The sequence below is a fragment of the Podarcis tiliguerta genome (assembly GCF_965153285.1).
Source record: "Podarcis tiliguerta genome assembly, chromosome: Z".
NCBI classification, from domain to species: domain Eukaryota; kingdom Metazoa; phylum Chordata; class Lepidosauria; order Squamata; family Lacertidae; genus Podarcis; species Podarcis tiliguerta.
In genome coordinates, this window is record NC_139553.1 from 14,997,315 (window position 1) to 15,016,772 (window position 19,458).

At 42.8% G+C, this 19,458-nt stretch overlaps 2 protein-coding genes across 4 annotated transcripts in view; one reads left to right on the top strand and one right to left on the bottom strand.

Annotated features, from left to right (window-relative positions):
- The window catches only part of TTF1 (transcription termination factor 1), a 44,745-nt gene extending 35,741 nt beyond the window's left edge, over window positions 1-9,004 (bottom strand). The window contains exon 1 of the mRNA XM_083423509.1: window positions 8,873-9,004. Within this exon, the coding sequence (XP_083279635.1) occupies window positions 8,873-8,989 (117 nt within the window). The 5' untranslated portion in view covers window positions 8,990-9,004. The remainder of the gene's footprint in view (window positions 1-8,872) is intronic.
- Window positions 1-19,458, top strand: part of LOC310669414 (putative helicase senataxin) — a 53,201-nt gene that overhangs the window by 10,029 nt on the left and 23,714 nt on the right. For 2 of the 3 annotated variants that reach the window (XM_083423294.1, XM_083423293.1), the window contains exons 3-9: window positions 3,345-3,543; window positions 4,602-4,711; window positions 6,818-7,037; window positions 8,034-8,153; window positions 12,194-12,365; window positions 14,121-14,211; window positions 14,664-18,053. In XM_083423294.1, the coding sequence (XP_083279420.1) occupies window positions 3,345-3,543; window positions 4,602-4,711; window positions 6,818-7,037; window positions 8,034-8,153; window positions 12,194-12,365; window positions 14,121-14,211; window positions 14,664-18,053 (4,302 nt within the window). Of the gene's footprint in view, window positions 1-3,344; window positions 3,544-4,601; window positions 4,712-6,817; window positions 7,038-8,033; window positions 8,154-8,963; window positions 9,371-12,193; window positions 12,366-14,120; window positions 14,212-14,663; window positions 18,054-19,458 lie in introns of those variants that run through there. The other variant, XM_083423295.1, reaches the window with a different exon arrangement.

Here is a 19,458-nt window from a genome sequence, read left to right on the forward strand (position 1 = left end):
CTCATGTAATGGACGATTTCCAGAGAGGTTGCCATGTTAATTTATTGCAGCCTAAACAACAAATTCAAGGGACGCGGGTGGCGCTGTGGGTAAAACCTCAGTGCCTAGGACTTGCCGATCGTAAGGTCGGCGGTTCGAATACCCGTGGCGGGGTGAGCTCCCGTCGTTTGGTCCCAGCTCCTGCCCACCTAGCAGTGCGAAAGCACCCTTAAATGCAAGTAGATAAATAGGTACCGCTTTCTAGTGGAAAGGTAAACGGTGTTTCCGTGTGCTGCGCTGGTGCTGGCTCGCTAGCTGCAGCTTCATCACGCTGGCCACGTGACCCGGAAGTGTCTTCGGACGGCGCCGGCTCCTGGCCTCTTAAGCGAGATGAGCGCGCAACCCTAGAGTCGGACGCGACTGGCCCATACGGGCAGGGGTAGCTTTACCTTTTTTAAACAACAAATTTCTTGGTCTTTAGGTTCCATAAGGCATTGAGGGTTATTGATGCAGTTTTTGTATTTCTTGTATCTGCCAGCATTTAGCATTTCTGTTGTATTGCTTCCTTTTCTGCGTGACTTAAAACTTACACATCCTTTCAGCATTACTTAGCCTTGTCAGTGGCCCCGACTTACAAAATGACCTGTTATCTTTTGCCCTGACCTTCCAGAAACAGGGCCATATAATCTTTTCTGAAAACTGGCACAATGGAGAAATATAAACAGTCATTGATAATTCAATTGTGGCTGAAAACTAAAAAAGGCCAAGGATATGTTTTGGTTGGCTCCTGAATACAATCAATGTACAACACTATCTGCTAATCCTGAGCTCCATCCTGCTTTGACCCTCCATTTGCAACATTTCTGTGCTCCCATAACTTTTAAATCTATTTTCTTAATTTAAAAATCTCCCCTGCAGCTACCAGTTGGATCACTGGTCTCTGTAGCTCAGTATTGTGTACACCAACCGGCAGCTGCTCTCCAGGGTTTTAGACAGGGAGTTTCTCCCAGCCCTGCCTGGAGATGCCACTGGGGACTGAACCTGGAACCATCTGCATGCAAAGTAGCTGCTCTAGCCCTGAGCTGCAGCCCTTCAACTTGCAGGCCCTCAGTCTGGACCTCTTTGAGGTGGAATCCACATGTATTTGGGGGTGAGGGAAGCAAAGGTTTATAAGGAACCATGGAGACACATGGTAAAAAGGTACCCCTGCCCCGTACGGGCCAGTCATGTCCGACTCTAGGGTTGTGCGCCCATCTCACTTAAGAGGCCGGGGGCCAGCACTGTCCGGAGACACTTCCGGGTCACGTGGCCAGCGTGACAAAGCTGCTCTAGCAAGCCAGCACCAGCGCAGCACACGGAGACATATGGTAGGAGTGGGAAAAGCTGAGTTTAGAAACTTGGTTTACATACAGGGCTGTCCCTCCTGATTTCTCTCAGCCTCAGTTTTCAGATGTGGGAAAATACAGGATAGGTGGGCTAGGCTTTTGGCCCAGCTATGGAACCAGCTATGGAATAATAGCCCAGGGTCAAGAAGATACATGGCTGAGGTGATTCCTGTTAAGCATCACCAGTCTCCTCAAAATACATAGGAAATCTTGAGACAGTATTTAGACAGTCGGGAATTTGAGGTTATAGAGAACAAGTGTGTTTTTGGGTTGCTGGGGAATAAAAAAGAGGTTGTGCTCCTGCATTGAAACTCACTTAACTTTTGAATTTATATGAGCTAACATCCATGTCAGAGAAAAGTTGCCAGAGATACCAACAAACTAAATTCCAGCTTAATTTCAAATTAAATGTCCAAATCACAACAATTTATAGCAATTTTATCATCTTCTTTTTTGCAGCCTGTTCATAGCGGGGCTGCTCTGTGTTATAAAACAATTCTTATCGCCCAAAAGAAATCAAACCATTTCTGCTGGGGTTTACCTACTTGCTTCTATGAATAAAGATTTTAGAAAGCGATCTCTTGGGTCTCTAAGGGGCAGGCTAACGGATAATGAGTGATGATTCCAAAACTTTAATAGAGTTCAAATCAGAGCCTCCTATTTCCATGCCATAGAGCATTTGAGTAAGCAGTTGCTACCGAATAGGGCAGGTTCATTCAGCAGCCCTCCCTTATTGTAATAGAATTTCATCCATGTTCCTGTGGTTTTGTGCTTTGACTTTCATGGCCTCCCTATAACACTTCCAAGAGTAGACTTCATTAAAGATTACAAAGGTATCTAATCAGCAAGTTTATTCTATAGCTTGCTCATCCAAGCACCATCTAATCCTATGACTGTATTTGCCAAAAATCTTGGTCTTAGAGTAATTAATTTAATAAATAAATAAATAAATAGATAAATAAAATAATTGTAGATGTCACAATGTTTGGTTGCACCAGAAGCAGTTTAGTCATGTTGGGCACAACCCGGGTAAGCTGTATGCAAACGCCAGCTCCTTCGGCCTGAAAGTGAAGATGAGCACCGCACCCCATAGTCAAATTCGACTGGACTTAACTGTCCAGGGGTCCCTTACCTTTACCTAACCATACTGAAACTGTTAAAACTACAGAATCTCCTTCAGTTGAGATGAGATTCTAAACATTCCTTATCAACTAATCAGAGTCAAAACAGCTGTTTTCCCAGCACCTGTCCTCCAATTAAAATATATGGTTTTTAAGCTCACGTAAAATTAAAACAGATAAAACAGATACATTCCTTGCCTGTATGTTGCAATTAACATTAACAGCTAACTGGCTTCAAAACTGCTCAAAATAAAAACAAATTAAAACAGACAACAGAGCTCAAGGACAAGTAGCTTTGCCCATTGCCATCTTCTCCATTTTATTTCCTTTGTTCTCTGGTGAAGCTCAAACAAAAATATTTTAACTTTTAGTTACTGTTTTTCACCTGATTAATTTTTTCTGGGTTTCCTACACTGGACTGATTTATGCTAATTTACACCTGAGATTGTACAAATCTATTTCTTGAACTCCTGTTATGAATAGGGAACTGTATTTTTTTTCTTTTTCTCCATTACTTGGAAAGACAAGGGGCAGAATTGTCTCAAGAATATGCAATTTTGCATAATGTAGTTTTGATTTCATTTATGTTATATCATTGTGAGTCTTGCCTATTTAAGCCTTTTAAATAGAGATCTTTCCCTGTCTGTTTCTCCTTTGGAATTGTTTTTAGATCTTTTAAGTGTTTCATTGCATCCATGTCTGGTGATCTGGGACCCTTTTGGGATGAAGAGTGGGAATGTTTTAAAATAAATAATAATCTGTAGATTCTATTTTCAGCTAGCATCTTTTTAGGGCAGCAGAGTTAGTTACTGCAATCTCTGTTCAAGAATTCTGTAGTTAATTTATTTTCTAATTACAGCCCCTGTGGAATATTGAAACCACTCGTCTTATTGCCCATTTTGAGAAATCAATGCCGAAGGAAGACGATGACAGCAATTCGCTGGACTGTGATGAGGGGGAAAGGGTGCAATGCCTGGATTCTGACATCGAGAAAAAACTTAGAGTGCCATTGTTGGAAATACTGAAATACCCCTACCTGTTGCTTCATAAACGCCTCAGTGAGTATCTTGAGGCACCTAAACTTGATCTGGTTCTCCCTTGCATAGTAGCTACAGTTTTTGAAAGCAGCTACTGAAACAGGTTGTGACAAATCACTTAGTGGTTGCATTCTCAGGATACACCAGGAGGTGGTATGTTGACAGGGCTTTTTTTGTACTATTTCGCTCCCCCAGAAAATCTTGTACACAAAATTCTTATTACTATATTATGTATAGAGGGACATGGGTGGCGCTGTGGGTTAAAGCCTCAGCGCCTAGGACTTGCCGATCGAAAGGTCGGTGGTTCGAATCCCCGCGGCGGGGTGTGCTCCTGTCGTTCGGCCCTAGCGCCTGCCAACCTAGCAGTTCGAAAGCACCCCCGGGTGCAAGTAGATAAATAGGGACCGCTTCCCAGTGGGAAGGTAAACGGCGTTCTGTGTTCTGTGCTGGCTCACCAGATGCAGCTTGTCACGCTGGCCACGTGACCTGGAAGTGTCTTCGGACAGCGCTGGCCCCCGGCCTCTTTGAGTGAGATGGGCGCACAACCCTAGAGTCTGTCAAGACTGGCCCGTACGGGCAGGGGTACCTTTACCTTTACTTATATTATGTATATTCTGTTGCCATCACAAGTGATCAGAAATTGTGGCCTGGGTGGTGTTGCTCACTTGACTTCCTCAAGACATGCATCCCTGCTGTTTACTAAGAACAGGAGGGTAGAATTCTTTTTGTTGCAGGAACCTGTGTATTAGCTTTGCTGGAAGGACAAGCTGTGGGTTTGTTTTGGCCCAGCCATATAGTAACAAGGTGCCTAGGGAAGGTTTACCAAATCTCTCCCTTGTATGTGTGGGGGGGGGCGTGTTTCATGAAAATGCCAGACAGGTATCTCCCTTAAGAAGCTTTATAGGATAAGACCCTCTGCATAGTGTTGATCTGAACACTATGCAGAGGGTTCCACAGAGTCCATTTCTGTTCTATGAATCTTTGAAAATGGCTTTCATCTTATGCAAGGATCATTTCCCTTCAAATTATGGTTATTCCAGCAGCCCTAACACTTTGTGTTCTCTTTTTTTGAATTGTAGGCATGCTGTTTGTGGATGCTATTTGCAAAATGGAGGCAATCAATTACCCCTGCCAGGTGCTTGGGAAGCACCCAGGAGTCTATTTGCTCATGGTACACCCTAATGAAACGGTGAGCTGCTTTAATTTTCTTCTACATGTTCAGTTTTGCTTCCCAGGCTTAAATGTAGGATTAAGCTGCCTTAACCATTGCTTAAATGAGAGAAAGTCCTTATGCATAGAATTGTAGAGTTGGAAGGGACTCCAAGCGTCACCTAGTCCAACCCGCTGCAATGCAGCAATTTCAGTTAAAGCATCCATGACAGGTGGACATCCAGTCTGTTTAAAAACCTCCAAGGAAGGAGAGTCCACCAATTCCCAAGGGAGTCTCTTCCACTGTTAAACAGCTCTCACTGCTAGAAAGTTCTTCCTTATGTTTAGTCAGAATCTCATTTCTTGTAAATTGAAGTCATTGGTACAAGTTCTCCAAGCAGGAGAAAACAAGCTTGCTCCAGCTCCCACATGACAGCCCCTAAGATATTTGAAGATGACTATCATCTCTCCTGTCTCCTCTTGTCCAAGCTAAACATACCCAGCTACTTCAACCACTCCTTATAAGGCTTGGTTTCCAGACCCTTGATCATCTTGGTTGCCCTCAGTATACATTTCAGCTTGTCAATATCCTTTTTAAATTGTGGTGCCCAGAACTGGACGCAATATTACAGTTGTAGTCTAACTAAGGGAGAATAGAGTTGTACCTGTACTTCCCTTGAATTGAACACCACACTTCTGTTGATGTAGTCTAGAACAGTATTCCCTCTTTGTTCTGCTGAATCACAGTACTGACTCATGTTAAACTCGTGGTCTACTAAGACCCCTAGATATGTACCACTGGCAAGCCAGGTGTCCTTCCATCATATATTTGTGCAGCTGGTTCTTCCTGCCTAAAGTGCAGAACCTTACACTTCTCCCTACTGAAATTCATTGGACCCAGTTCTCCAATCTGTTAAATCCTCTTGAACTTTGATTCTGTCTTAAGTGGCATTAACTACCCCTCCCAGTTTGGTGTCATCTGCAAATTGGATGAGCATCTCCTCAATTCTTTCTTCCAATTTATAAAGACATTGAACAACAAGCCCAGGACAGAACCCTGTGACACCCTATTTGTCACTTCTTTCCAGGATGATGAGGAACCATTATTGAGCACTCTTTGAGTTCAGTTATTCGGCCTGCTGCAAATCCACCTAACCGTTACCTCGTCCAGCCCACATTTTATCAGCTTCTTCACAAGTATATAATGGGAGACTTTGTCAAAAGCTTGACACAAATCTGTATTTTTCAAATTACATTAACAAGTTTGAGAAAACAACAGTTCCAACAATGCTTTCCTTCGTATTTCTAGGAAATAACAAACAAGCTGTTCTGTGTTTTATATATTAATAGAAACACCTTGAACTTGGCCTGGTAACAAACCAACAGGTTGGTCTGGGAGCATGTGTGTTATAGGTCTCACACCTGTCAGCAGCCATGATGCACCATTCTGCACTAACAGCAGCACAAGGAAAGCCCGACACAGAGCACATTGCATTAATGCAATATTGAGGCAGCCAAACCTTTATAGGAAGCTTGTTCTTTTAATCAGGCTGAGAGCCTAGCAATAGAAATCTCTGCCTGGTTAAGACCCTTGGGGGGCTACCCTGTGTAAGAAGAAATAAACAAAACCTAACTTTTGTAAGTATCTCTGAGATCTCTTTTGGATAAAGGGTGAGGTATAAAAAAAGACTTGCATGTAACTTCTACTTAGAAGAGATCCATTGAAGTTAACAGTCCTAAGTTAGTCATGCCCATCAATTTCAGTGGGCCAACTTTGCATAGGACTGACACTGGATTCAGCCTAAAGAAACATCCCAGCTGTTCTACACTGTTATTAACACAGTTCTACTTTTAGTGATTCCACCCAGGTTTTTTGCTTTGTTTTTGATAGGTGGTTGTTAAAATATCCCTGTCCCTCATTTTCTGGGATGGTTGGTAAGTGAGGAGGCTGTGGAGAAGTCCACGGCCTTCAATTAAGTTTTCCCTGAAACAGATATCTACACCGTCTGGTTTGGAATGTGAACCTTTAGGTTAGACTTGGTAGCAGTTGTCTTTCACACCAACTTGGCTTCTGCCCCACTTTCCATAACAATGACTGCTCTGATTCCTTACCATAGTAATTAATAATGTCCCTTCAAACCCACAGATCCGTCGATGGGCCATTGTGACAGCCAAGAGTCTGGGAAAGGTGGACAGGGATGATTACTATGACATCCAGGAAGTGCTAAATTGCTTGCTCAGAGTTATAGAGCTGAACCTCTTTGAAAACGCTTATGTTTACAGCCCCACAACAGTTGAGAAGGGTAATCTCATCTTGTTGCCTGACCACCTGTACGATATTACCAGTTACAAAAACTACTGGCTAGGTGAGTAGAAGCAAGCTGAGATGGTCTGAAGGGTAAAGGGATTTGGCATGCCCCATTCCACTGGGCATGGTAGCATTGTGGTACAGCAGGAATAGCTAAACTTTTTTTCTCCTTTTGGTAAGAGCTACATTGGCTCATAAGGAATGCTTGGAGGGCCTCATGCTAGCAGTGCTCCCAAAACGGGTACGGGGTGAAAGTGGGTGCGACCACCATACACACAGCCTCTGCCTCTGTCCCCTCCCTAACACACACACACACACACACACACACACACACACACGATGCTACCTTACGCTGACTGACCATTGATCTATCCAGCTAATAGTTCACATTGACGGGGGCAGCATCTATCTCCAGGGGGTGTATTCCAGCCCTCATCCATGAAATCAGGTGCCACAATAAACCTATTAGCCTTCTCTCCCCACACCAAGCTCATCTCTGGCCTTCCAGATGTTTCTGGAGTATGTTTCTCATCCTCTTATTTTTTGACATGCCAGCTGGTGCTGATGGGACTTGTATACCAATAACACGTGAAGGGCCACAGGTTTGCCCACCCTCCTTTAAGGTGTTGCCAGGCTCCTTTTCCTCCTGTTCCATTTAGAATTAAAACTTTGCTTCCTTATCATTGACTTTGTGGCGCTTAACAGTTGTATATATCATTATTTTTTAATTAAACCATCCCATCCATGTATGTGCAACCTTGCTAAATTCTAAAATAAAGGTTCCTGTCCCAAGGGATGGGTAATGTAAAGCAGGGGTAGCTAACATGGTGCTCCTCATATGTTGCTGGACTCCACCTCCTTAAGCCCCAGTCAATATGGCCTATTGCCAGGGATGGTGTGTTCCCAAACTCTGGAGGACACAGTCTAAAGTTTGAGAGGACTGCAAGCAGGCGCAGTTACATTAAGTATGTTTTAGTTTGTTTATGGATTAAGATTGGGAGTTAAGGCAATGCCCAGTGACAGTTTCTGAACTTTCTAATTTTCATTGTTGTAGGTATATGTATGGTGCTGCTGGTGCTGGATGAGCAAGCCATGGATTCATTGTTGCTTGGCCCAAACAAACAGAACGACTTTATGCAATGCATAATAAATACCCTTAAGAGAGACTCTGATGGTAATTAATTAATAATCTTTTAGGGCAGTGATGAAAGTTAATTAATAGTCTGAATAGCCATAAAACTTGTATGTCAAATAAATTATTTAATGTTCAAATGCTATAGTGCATGATGGCTGATCACTAGTTTCTATGCTTATAAAAAACAGACCTCAAATGTCATTGAAGTTTTGTTTTTCTTACGTGTTTTGCAGTTATTAGGTGAGATCTAACTAAGTCATAGTTTAGACACATTGGTTAATGAAAGTTCATTGATTTCATTGGTGTCTAGATTATTAACTGAAGTTTGATATCACCAAATGGGTTTTAGGGGGTTTCTTTTTGGAGAATTAGGTGTAATTTCTTCTGAGGAGGAACAGAAATCTGTTTGGATGCACCTTATATCTAACTGAAATTGCATAAATTGATATCTGTAACTTGCCTTCCTGTATCCATAATACTTCTGTTTTGGTTGCTACATGAGAAATTCAGTTTAAAAACATTACACCCCCCCATGTGCTTTGGCTCACATTTACCTGCAATGTAATATCTTCTTTCAGCACAGTTGATAAAGTCATTAGGTTTGCAGACCTTTATTCTTACTGTTGTTTGCAGATAAGCGCTGTTGTGTTGAATGGTATTTTCCTGCAGCAGAGAGGGAATCCTCACATGGATTGTCCCGTCCCCCCCATTCCACACTTGCTCCACAGGCAGGAATATGTAGATTAGACTGATCTTACTTCAGTGGGACAGCATTGCCTCCTTTCCTTCCTGCCTTGCTGTGCAGGCCCAGGTTGCAGCTCTATGCTGCTGCCGTTTGCTGCTTGAGGAGAAGCTTTCCTTTCCTTGAGGCACATTTAATTACAGAATTCAACAGCAAAAAGGTATGAGTCGTCTCTGAGAGCTCGCAGCCTCCATTTTTGGCCAATTTATCAGATGAGGAGGCCGGAGGAGCAGAGGCTACCCACAGCAGTGGGGTGGTTTCCCTTGGTGTACCCTCAAGCTTGCCAAGAACTGCATCCCAGGAGCCAGCAGAGGCTGCAGAGGAACAGCCAGCAGAGAAAGCTGAGGCTTTGTAGCAGCTGCTGGGCCTTGCATCACCCTGTCATTTAGTGATTGACAGCACAACACTCCACACTGAGTTCTGTCAGTGAATCTGGCAGGCATTGGCCCAGGATGCAGGAGCTGGTTTAGTCCTAGTCTCTCAGATGGCATTTCTTGGCCCTCCAGTGCCCAAGGTACTTCAGGTTTTGGCGGGAAATAGGGCCTCACGCTTGTTTTCTGCTGAGAGTTTTGCCCACCTGTTGAAGATCTTAAAGATAGATAACTGTGCCCAAGAACACAGGAGCTGGTGGTGGTGGCGGCAGCGGCAAAGGGAGTGTCCAAAGTAAGGACTGTTCCAGTCCTTCAACCCTTTTGGCACCTTTTCCATCTGTTCTCAGTACCTGGGGATAGTCACTCCTCAGGCCCAGTTAGGCCCAGGTCCTAAAAGGTTTTATACCTTTCAACTTGAGACTATGACTAAATGCTGAGTTCTCCACCGTACCTCTGTATGTTTGATACAGTGGGTACAATGACAGCCAAGGACACAGATGAATTTCCTAGAATTCGGATGATAATAAGACTCCATTTGACCTTCCGGTGGTGCCTATGGCCGCGGAGACAGTAGAAGCTAGCGGTACCAGTGAGATGGGCAGAGATTCCAGCCCTGGCAAATAGCAGAAGCAGTTCTCACCCAGTTCTAGAGAGACTGGACAGAATCAGCAGGGAGGCAAGAAGTTAACTTAGTCCTGACTAGAGATGTAAAATTTCCAGAAATTTTGAAGCCATGAGGAAAAAAAATGGTTTTTCCTCTTATTCCCCAGAAAAAAATTGAAGTTTTTTGGAGGGAAATTAAAAGTTCAATGTGGAGTAGTTTTACAAATTGTGTGAAACACAGTGTAGGTAAAAGTATTGGGCTTGCAATAAAACATGTAACCACCCCCTGTCCCCCAAAAGCAACAAAAAAAGCAAGAAACCATCAATATAAAAAATAATCAGATTTTCCCCTTAGCACCAACAGCAAATAAAGTTAAGATCCACTTCAATATTTAAGCTCCATAGAAGATCTACCCTTTGAGTAGTGCTTTTTTAAAAAACAAAAAAGGTGTGTGGAATATTCAAACTATATCAAACTTTTTTTTCCAATTTTCCTAGAAAAAAACAGCTTCAGAAAAAAGTGGGGGGGACGGACACTGGGGTTTCCTCCCCAATTCCCCCCCCCCCGGCCTTCCCATCTCTACTCCTGACTCCCTAAGCTTCCAGTTTAGTTCACCTGTAACAGTTCTTCTCCTGCTGCAAGGAGATGACAACAGATCAGTGGGTTCTACAAACCACGAGGGAAGGGGATATTCAGGACTTTGCCCACTTACCTCACAACCACTTTGTCATTTCTCCCATGTCCAAAAAGGAGAAAACGCTATGTGGTCCTAGCAGCCATTCAGCTGATAATCCATCAATGCCATAGAGCCCATGCCCTGCTACTCGATAATCTTCATAGTCCCAAAGGAGGAGGAGGAAGATTTCAGGGCCATATTGAATTTGAAGGGTGAACAGGCACATCTCTCAGACACTGATGCAGCAAGTGACACATTGTTCAACTGGGTGGAGAACTACCTCGCATCTATTACTGAAGAACATGTATTAGGTGCATCCACCAGGGAGGATTGGCAATAAAAGATATTAAGGATGTTAGTAGAATAAGTCAGTGCATATCCTTATTTGGAAAGTATTAGTTAGCATGAACATGCTTAGATTAGAAAACTATATACATCAAAATTTGGAATATTGAAAGAATGTCTCTTTGATTAGCTTAGAGATTAACCTGATGTTACTGTCCTGATGGAAGGTTAGATATGTAAAAAAAAAAAAAAGTTATTATGTAAAATGACCTGTAGGAAAATCTTGACCAGCATGTCATGTCATGGCTGATGTAGAATGGACCATGTGGAACTGGTTATATACCTAGCGCCATGTAAGCGGTGTATGGAGAAGTATAAAAACTGTCTTGAAACCTGTGATTAGCACAGTACCCACTATTCTATGGGATTGTCCTTTACTGCAGCAAATTTAATAAACAGTATTGTCTTGCTGGAATTCGTTCACTGAGGTCCAGCTCTGAGGGCCTTCTGGTGCTTCCCTCACTGTGAGAATTGAGGTTACAGGGAACCAGGCAGAGGGCCTTCTCAGTAGTGGAACCCACCCTGTGGAATGCTCTCCCATCAGATGTCAAGGGAATAAACAACTTTCCAACCTTTAGAAGACATCTGAAGGCAGCCCTGTTTAGGGAAGTTTTAAATGTTTGGTGTTTTGTTTTACTTTTAATATTCTGTTGGGAGCTGCCCAGAGTGGCTGGGGAAGCCCAGCCAGATGGGCGGGGTATTGATTGATTGAGTTCCTTACCTGGGAATGAACCTGAGGGATGTTCGAGCAGCTTTGGTACATACTATCTGAGGATCCCCACCCCGGGCATGGAAATGTGACATTGGAGCACCAGTGAATGTCCAGTTTCTGCAGGGGGTGGAGGGGATCCTATGCACCCTGGGGTAGTTTGCATAATTGGCTGTGTGGTTGCACGCATACACTGCTTTTTAGTATTTTCTCTAATTGAATACATTCTAGTTTGGTGTTGAAACACTCTCTCCTCAGTTCAGTTTAATACAGTAGTACTCTCCTGCTCCAAACATGTGGGCATTCCACCTCCCTAGGCTGCCAGAGGACAGTTGATCAGCTGCAGCAGGCAGCATGAAATACTTGCAGGGACTACAGGTTGCCCATGGATTCAGCATCAAGCCAGTTCCTTAATTTAGCCAGGTTCATTCATTTCATTTGAAGCTTACTCTGAGTAAAACATAATTTGAATACAAACTTGCTCAGTGATTTTATGGCAATTCCAGTATTGCTTGATACTGGGTTTTTATCCCCCCCCCCCATGTGCTCAACATTTTCATTTTTTAATTTACGTGTTTTCATTGACAAAATATTATTTCCCATCTCAGCGTGTTTTGACTTGTCTGTTTCAGATGAAAGTAACAGTCCCTTCTGGCCTGCACTCCACTGCTTCATGGTGATCCTGGATAAGCTTGGGTCCAAAGTCTGGGGACAGCACATTGATCCAAGTGAGGCATTTCAAACTATTAACAACAGCGTGAGTTACAATAAAGAAATAGAGAATATTCGCCAAAGATGCAAGAGGTCAGTCCTTTATCCTTTTATTACAGTTTTTCTAATACAGCATTTTGGAAGCCAGTGTGATATCCTTCAATTCTTGCTGAGCAATTGGCCGTTCTGGCTGGGGCTGATGGGAATTGTGCATCAACATGTAACTATATTAGTTACCACTGGATTAAGATTAAACATATTTGATATAGTTTAAATGTTATCTGCAAATCAGTTAAAGGCTTTGCTTGAAATATTTTCAAGTGTTCCAGTTAAAATACCTACCAATAAAACTCACTCACTGTTTAAATTGTAATTTGTTTTTGTTTTTTGTTTTAGTTCTAATACTAGTTTTTATAAATATATTGTGTTTTGTAGGGATGGTTATCTGTAAAAAGTTAACTACTACATTGATTTTAATCATGAGTTTCTTGATTGGATTTGTGTTGTGTTCATGTATTGTGACACTTTCTAATTTTATGAAATGTGGTTCCTGCAGAAAATATGTCAGTGGAACAGTTTCCATCTAACATCATTTTGTGGATGTTGTGGTATTTCTTTCAAAGCCACCTAAAGAGCCTATGACTTAGTGAGGTTGTCTTTCCTGCATTTACAAATCATGGTGCATCCATGGTGTGTATGTGAACTATGGTTTGTTCCAACGTGCCTTAGGTTGTCTCACAGATGAGCAAGCAAACCAGTTTCTTTCTACAGAGCTTAAAACAAGCCATGTTTCATAAACCTACAAGAAATTTTAGTGCCAGATTGGAATCAACCAAAGCAAGTTGTAGTTAGTCAGCTGAGCTGGGTTCCAACTCTGGAAAGAAATTAGTAGCGGAGTTTGACCAGAGGTCGCCCTCCACTGAACTCCTCAAAGACACAGGCTTCAGTTGAAAAGTAGGCCTTTATTAGTACAAATGTACATAGGGTCAGTCTCTTCAAAAATACTGGAGAAGACTGCGTTTTGGGGCTTTCAAACGTTATTTCTACTTCACCAGTCATAGGATTACAGCAGACTTTCCTATCACAGTTACAACTCATTGACACCATTCTAGACCAACCAGAGATCCTTTTGCTCTTCTGTCTAGCCCATCTCAACCTCCTCATCTTATTATACATTTTTTAAGGGTAACCTTTTTTAAGGGTGTTTTTGATTAATTTCTCTTATTATCTGTTTATCAACATCTGTTTTCCATTATCTGTGATTCATTTATCAGGTTAAATATAAGTGCTGCTATGCTTAGCAGTCCTTTCACTATTGCCATACTGATTATCTGCTTACTTTCCTTCAGAGTTCGTTCCCGCATTGTACCAGGTGCACATAACCTCTTAGTTCAATACAATGTTTTTTTCCTTACTAGAAGAGCTTAGTTAATCTTCATACACATATGCTGGATACATAATATGGAGTCCTAAAGGCTCAAAGTGGATTCAAACAAGATGAAGAAAAATGGAGATTTCTTCTTTGCAACCATCTGTGGTTTAGAGTTAAATTTGAGTGAAATCCTGATCGCTCTGGCTTAAGTGAATTAGCTTTCACTAAGGCAGTTAGTTTAAGTTTGAGAGCAATTTAAGTACTCTTTATGACAAATGTAACACTATAATTATTTGCATAGTCTTTGGGATTCAGGGTCAGAGGAGGAAATAACATTGACCTTGATTACATATTCTTCTGTTCTGTTCTCTCTCCCCCCCCCCCCCAGCAGTCGTGAGCTTTAAGAATGATGTAAACTACACATTTAAATAAATAGCTTTTGATTTAAATGCTTTGCTTTCTTAATGTTTTCAAAGGACTAGATCTGTGCCACTATCAGATTGTGAAGATGAAATGGTCACCTGCAGCCAACTGGTGTATGACTACCACCTAGAAAAGCCACAGAAGGTACCTTGCATGTTGATCTAATTTATTGTCTCCTTCCATGGTTGAAATATGGTTATGGGGGCAGCTCCAGAGTATAGCTGGAGAGAAGAATCAAACCACATCTGTCCTCTAGAACAAACACTTTTCATTTTCAAAGGCTGGATCCTGGTGTTCGTTTGAAGGGTGGTTTCTTACTGGCAACAGAATTCAGCCTCCTGAAAACTTTGTTTTTTTCATTAAAACAATGTAGACCTGTTGCACTCTGGATGATGCTAGGCTACAACTCCCATCGTCACTGATCATTGGCCATGCTGGCTGAGGCTGATGGAATTTTGAGTCCAGCAACATCTGAAGCGCAACCAACCCCCTTTCCTGTCATATTAAAATCATGTGAGGATAGCATCTGTATATGCGGGGGGGGGGGGGCAGCGGAATGGAGAACATGCTGTTAAAACAGTGACTTCTTGTTTCAGGTTACCAGGCAGAAATCTGCTGCTTCTCCTAATTACTTCCCTGACTTGTATGAAGATATGAAAACATTAATTGATGCATTCCAGGCTGACTTTGGCCAAGACATACAGTTGCACAGCAGCACGTTTCTCTGGCTTATCCCTTTCATCCACTCCCTTATGGGCCTCAGGGAGCTGGGGATTGGCTACAGCGTACAGGTTATGAGCCACCTGTGTTTAAAAACGGATGTCTCTGAGAACTCTGCTGAATCTTATGACAAAGTATCTCAGTTCTTTATTTGGGTCCTGGTGATCGTGATTCAACTCCACCTTAAGAAAAAGTGCCTGAGTTCTCTGTGGGTCAGCGCGGAAAAATGGGTGCAGACAGTGGTAGCATGGGCCAAGCTTCCACGTGCAGTGTTCATGGCTGGCATCGAAAGAAGGGCGGCCAGGAGCTGCTTAATAAGCACAGCTACATCACCATCTCTGGAAAAAGAGTCTGTGCAGTCTTTCTGCATGAAACTGATTCGTAATATCCTGAAGGAAGGCTTACATGATGTGAAGACTCCCGTTTGTAAGCAGTTCTTTATTGAACTCAACTTGCTTCTCCGTAAGCGCATGAACTTGGAGCTGAGTCCCAAGCAGACTCAAGAATTGCAGAGTACTCTGAAGCATATCATAAGGATCATGTGGATGAAATCAGGACCTTCTTCCCCCATCATGGAGAGCATTCCCATTGGTGTAAATGAAAGGCAGGAAGACATGCATCCAGTGAATATGTGCAATGAGCACCCACCTCACTTGTCAGCAGCAAGGAAGGATGAAGTCTGCCAAGAAGGCCAAGTACAAGAGGGCTCCATGTTAGCAAAAAGATACATGTATGTTCAAAAAACCATGAACTGTCACCAGATACTAGGGATAGACATAAAGGTTGAGAACATCTGGTCAGGGGTGGAGAGACCCAGAGCTTCCAGTCCAAAGAATGATGACAGCAGTGATGCTTTGGAGAAAAATGTTGATCAGAATGACCTTACAAGCCAAAAGAAACCTCTGAGACCTCTGAGCCCCAGCTTCAGGGTGAATTTGAGGCGAGTGCTTAATAGGTATAGAAGCAGCCCCAGGCTGGAGTCCAAAAGAAAGAAGGGGCAGTCAGTTAGAGACCAAAGGAAAAGCCAGGAAGGGCCGAAGAGTGATATTGCTGCAGGTAGCGCTGGCAACACATCAGATCCATTGCTCTGCAAATCGGGGGCAGGCTCAAGCAAGTCTTTCCTTAGTTTGTCAGGCTGTATGAAAAATAAATGCAAGGACTGTCCGGTGAATTCTGAGAGAGAAGAGTCCGATTCTGAAGAAGGCAGCAGTGATGACATGAAGGAGAAGATGCCACTTGACATTGTAAGGAATCAGCGGAATGAATTTGAAAGCGCTGTCGCTGTCACTTCAACCAGCACAGCAACAGATTCCCAAATTAACATAATCTTGAATAAAGGCACCTTCACTGCTTACACCAAAGAAACACCCGTTGACTCTAGGCAGGAAAGCAGCAAGAAAGTTATGGGCTCTGTTCAATCTCAGTCTTCCAGTGAAGACTACCCTTCTAAGGCAGCAAAGGGACCAATCCCTACAATTATTATTTCTGATTCTTCAGAAGAGGATGAAAACCAAGGGAACACTAGTAGAGAGAGCAGAAAAGATATAACATGCGTGCGCCATGAGAAGCAATCCAGTGCACAGGGGCAAGAGCCAATGAATTCCTCACCAACAAATGCGGAACATGAATCACAGTTGTTTGAGTTCGAATCAGAAGCTGAAATTTACTCAGAATGGCAGGACAGCCAAACTAATGAGGAAACGACAGAGGAGGAGAACCTTTTAGTGGAGACAGACAATGGCCACACAGCCACTGACTTGGAAATAAATTATTGGGGTTATGAGTCGAACCCTCATTGGTTTAATGCCACTGAAGAACCCAAAGAGGACCCTGTGCAAAACAGTGAAACTAAAACAAAGCCACATATACCGGCTCAGAAGGTCAACATTAGCAGCAGAAATGCAATGTGTTGCTCGACTTCCACAGGGATGGATGCAGGGTGTTCCAGACACATAGATCCATCAGCACCTTCTGCTCCTTCAGAGTCAGCATCTGCTGTCAAAGAATCTACTATTCAGCCAAAGAAGGCACCACCACAGGCAGAACCAGCAAGATCTACTCCTACTGTGGTCCCACCTGCCAAAGTCCACCATTTTCCACCCCCAACCTCACTGACAGAGAATCTTGGCCTGTCAAAGAAAGTCCGTAGAGCAGCTGAACTATCTCAGCGCACACAGGACAGTCTTGCTGAGTTGCGGCGTCATGGGGAAATTGCTGGCAGGGTAGATGTTGCACAGAAAAGAACATCACAACTAATAAATGCTTCACACCTAACTACTAAAAATAGAAAAATGCTTTCTTGCCAAGAACTTCAGTTCTATAGGCAGACAAGGCCTAAAGAGAGAGAGAAGGGTCAGCACACTCAAAGAGGAAACCCAAGTTCCTCAATCCTTGAAGCTACAGCTAGTAAAGCCAATCCCTTGACCTCTACCGATTCCTCCTCTAGCTCTTGTGATGAGGATGTGGCTTTGAAAGAGGGAGAGCCACAATTGAATGAGAACATTGAAGATGACAACTTGTTTCTTACACAGTGCGATCCAGTGGACATGGAGCTGTGTTCACAAATAGAAAGTGGCAGTAACCCCACACACATGGAAGTCAGTGTATCTGCAAGCCCACTACAGGATGCTAATGAGATATGCAAGGAAGCAGGTTCTAAAAGAGCAGCTGAAGCAGAGGCTCACGGCGCAAGCTGTTCTGCTGGTGGCCCACAAGACAATGCGTCTGCCAAGACTTTTGCACCCCCTAGGCTCTCCACGATGAAAATCTTCAGCGTTTCTTCCCGGAACGCAAACCTCACCAAGGAGCTCGAGAGCATCCCAAAGCCCCCAGCAGTTCCAAAGAGCAAATCATATTCCTTCATGCCCCCCACCTCAAAGGGGAATGGATTGCAGTCCCAAATCCCCATGCCGAACAGCATTCTCCAACCACAGAATTCGAACAACGTCCCTCAGTTGCTAAATGTGCAAAATAACTCTAATGTGTATACTGGTGGGGTGCTGCCTGCCTCCAGACCTGTTTCCTGGCATGAAATGAACCCACGCTTCACACAAGCAAACAGCGTGAATGCCCAGCAGAGAAGTCCTGCCATATTTAGCAGAGAAATCCTGAAGTGGAACTATGACATGTTTGCACAGTTCAGTCAGTTTGGGCCACCAGCTTACCTCCTCCAGTCTGTTATGACTTCTGTTCCAGCCACTTTTAACAATTACAATGACTACTTCAATACTTTCTTCCCCTTAATGATGCTAAATACCTTTGAAACAGTAAGTAAAGTCTCCCTCAGCTCTTTGTAGTCTGGTGGCCACTTTTAACTGGAGTCTTTTGACTAGTTTCAGGGAGGCCCACCTGGCTTAAAGAAACACATTTTTAATTGATTTTCAGACCGTTATGTAAGCAGAATAAGTGAACAATAACAACAACAATAATAATATAATAACTTGACATATCTAAAACAAGTCAAGGCAGATAGAAGAACCACCATAAGAAGTAATGACACCCAACTTTAAATCATGACATATTTCTCTGGTGTAAGGAAAGATCATTCTATGTCCATCTTTGAACGGAGTAAAAATGTTCAGGGTCCTCCTTCCCCTTGCAGACCCATAATTTAGGTTTTTTACACCATGGAGAAATATTCAAGCTCTGTAATGTTTTCCATTGTTGGAACTACGGAAATCTAGGCTGCTGCCAGCACCCATGTTTAACGTTCCTTTGAGCGAAAAGTCTTCATCATTTCTGCCCACGTATTTATCAAAGAAAGCAGGGCAAAAATTTAAACAGGTATTTCTTGATCCCAGACCAGAATGACTTGCGGGCATTCCCACCAAAGGTGGAAAATGTCCCTTTGTTCTCACCGTCCTGCCAACTGTTCCATGCTATAGTAGAAGTAATGTGGGGTACTTGTGCTGGTGCACAGTGCCACTGGTGTGCTATTTTAAAGTGCATTCTTGGGCATGTGCAAATACAGGTTGGACAGTCTAGAGTTCCATAGCTTTATATTCAGCATTTTCTGTACAAAGAATTAAGTCTTTTTAAGAAGACACACTTGTAAGGAGAATACATACCCTAGTTGGTGGACCCTTCAGGAAGTGCATTGGAGGTGGTTGGGAGCTGCTGCATGCCAGCAGTGGACAGGACCAGAGTTGGCAACAGAATGCCCCATTTTTCTCTTTCCTCTCCTCTTCCTTTCCTACCTCCACTGCAATTCCACTTAGGCTACATCTTCACCATACATTTAAATCAGCATCATACTACTTTTTTTTAATTAAATTATTTTTTATTAATTTTAAATAACAATCCAATGTAGGCCACATTAATACAATACCAAATCACGCCAAATCACAATACAATCAAAAGAGCCAATTAATCAGTTCCAAATTAAACATTTTTTAATGACTTCCCATGTTCCGGCTATCAGGAGTTGATGTCATTCTTTGGTCCTGCACCAATTCTCTTAATTAGTCCAAGTTCCACAATTCCAATCTTAATCCTTTATTTTAACAGCCACTGATGTGATGACTTTCGATCATATTTAATAAATCCCTCATAAATCTCATTTTACAACAAATTCAGAGGTTTATTCTCCAGGGTACATTCCTGTGCTTCCAGGTTCTCCATGTAGTATAAACCCTCTCTCCTAGCTCTGCTGAACTCCAGGTGGTTATGTTT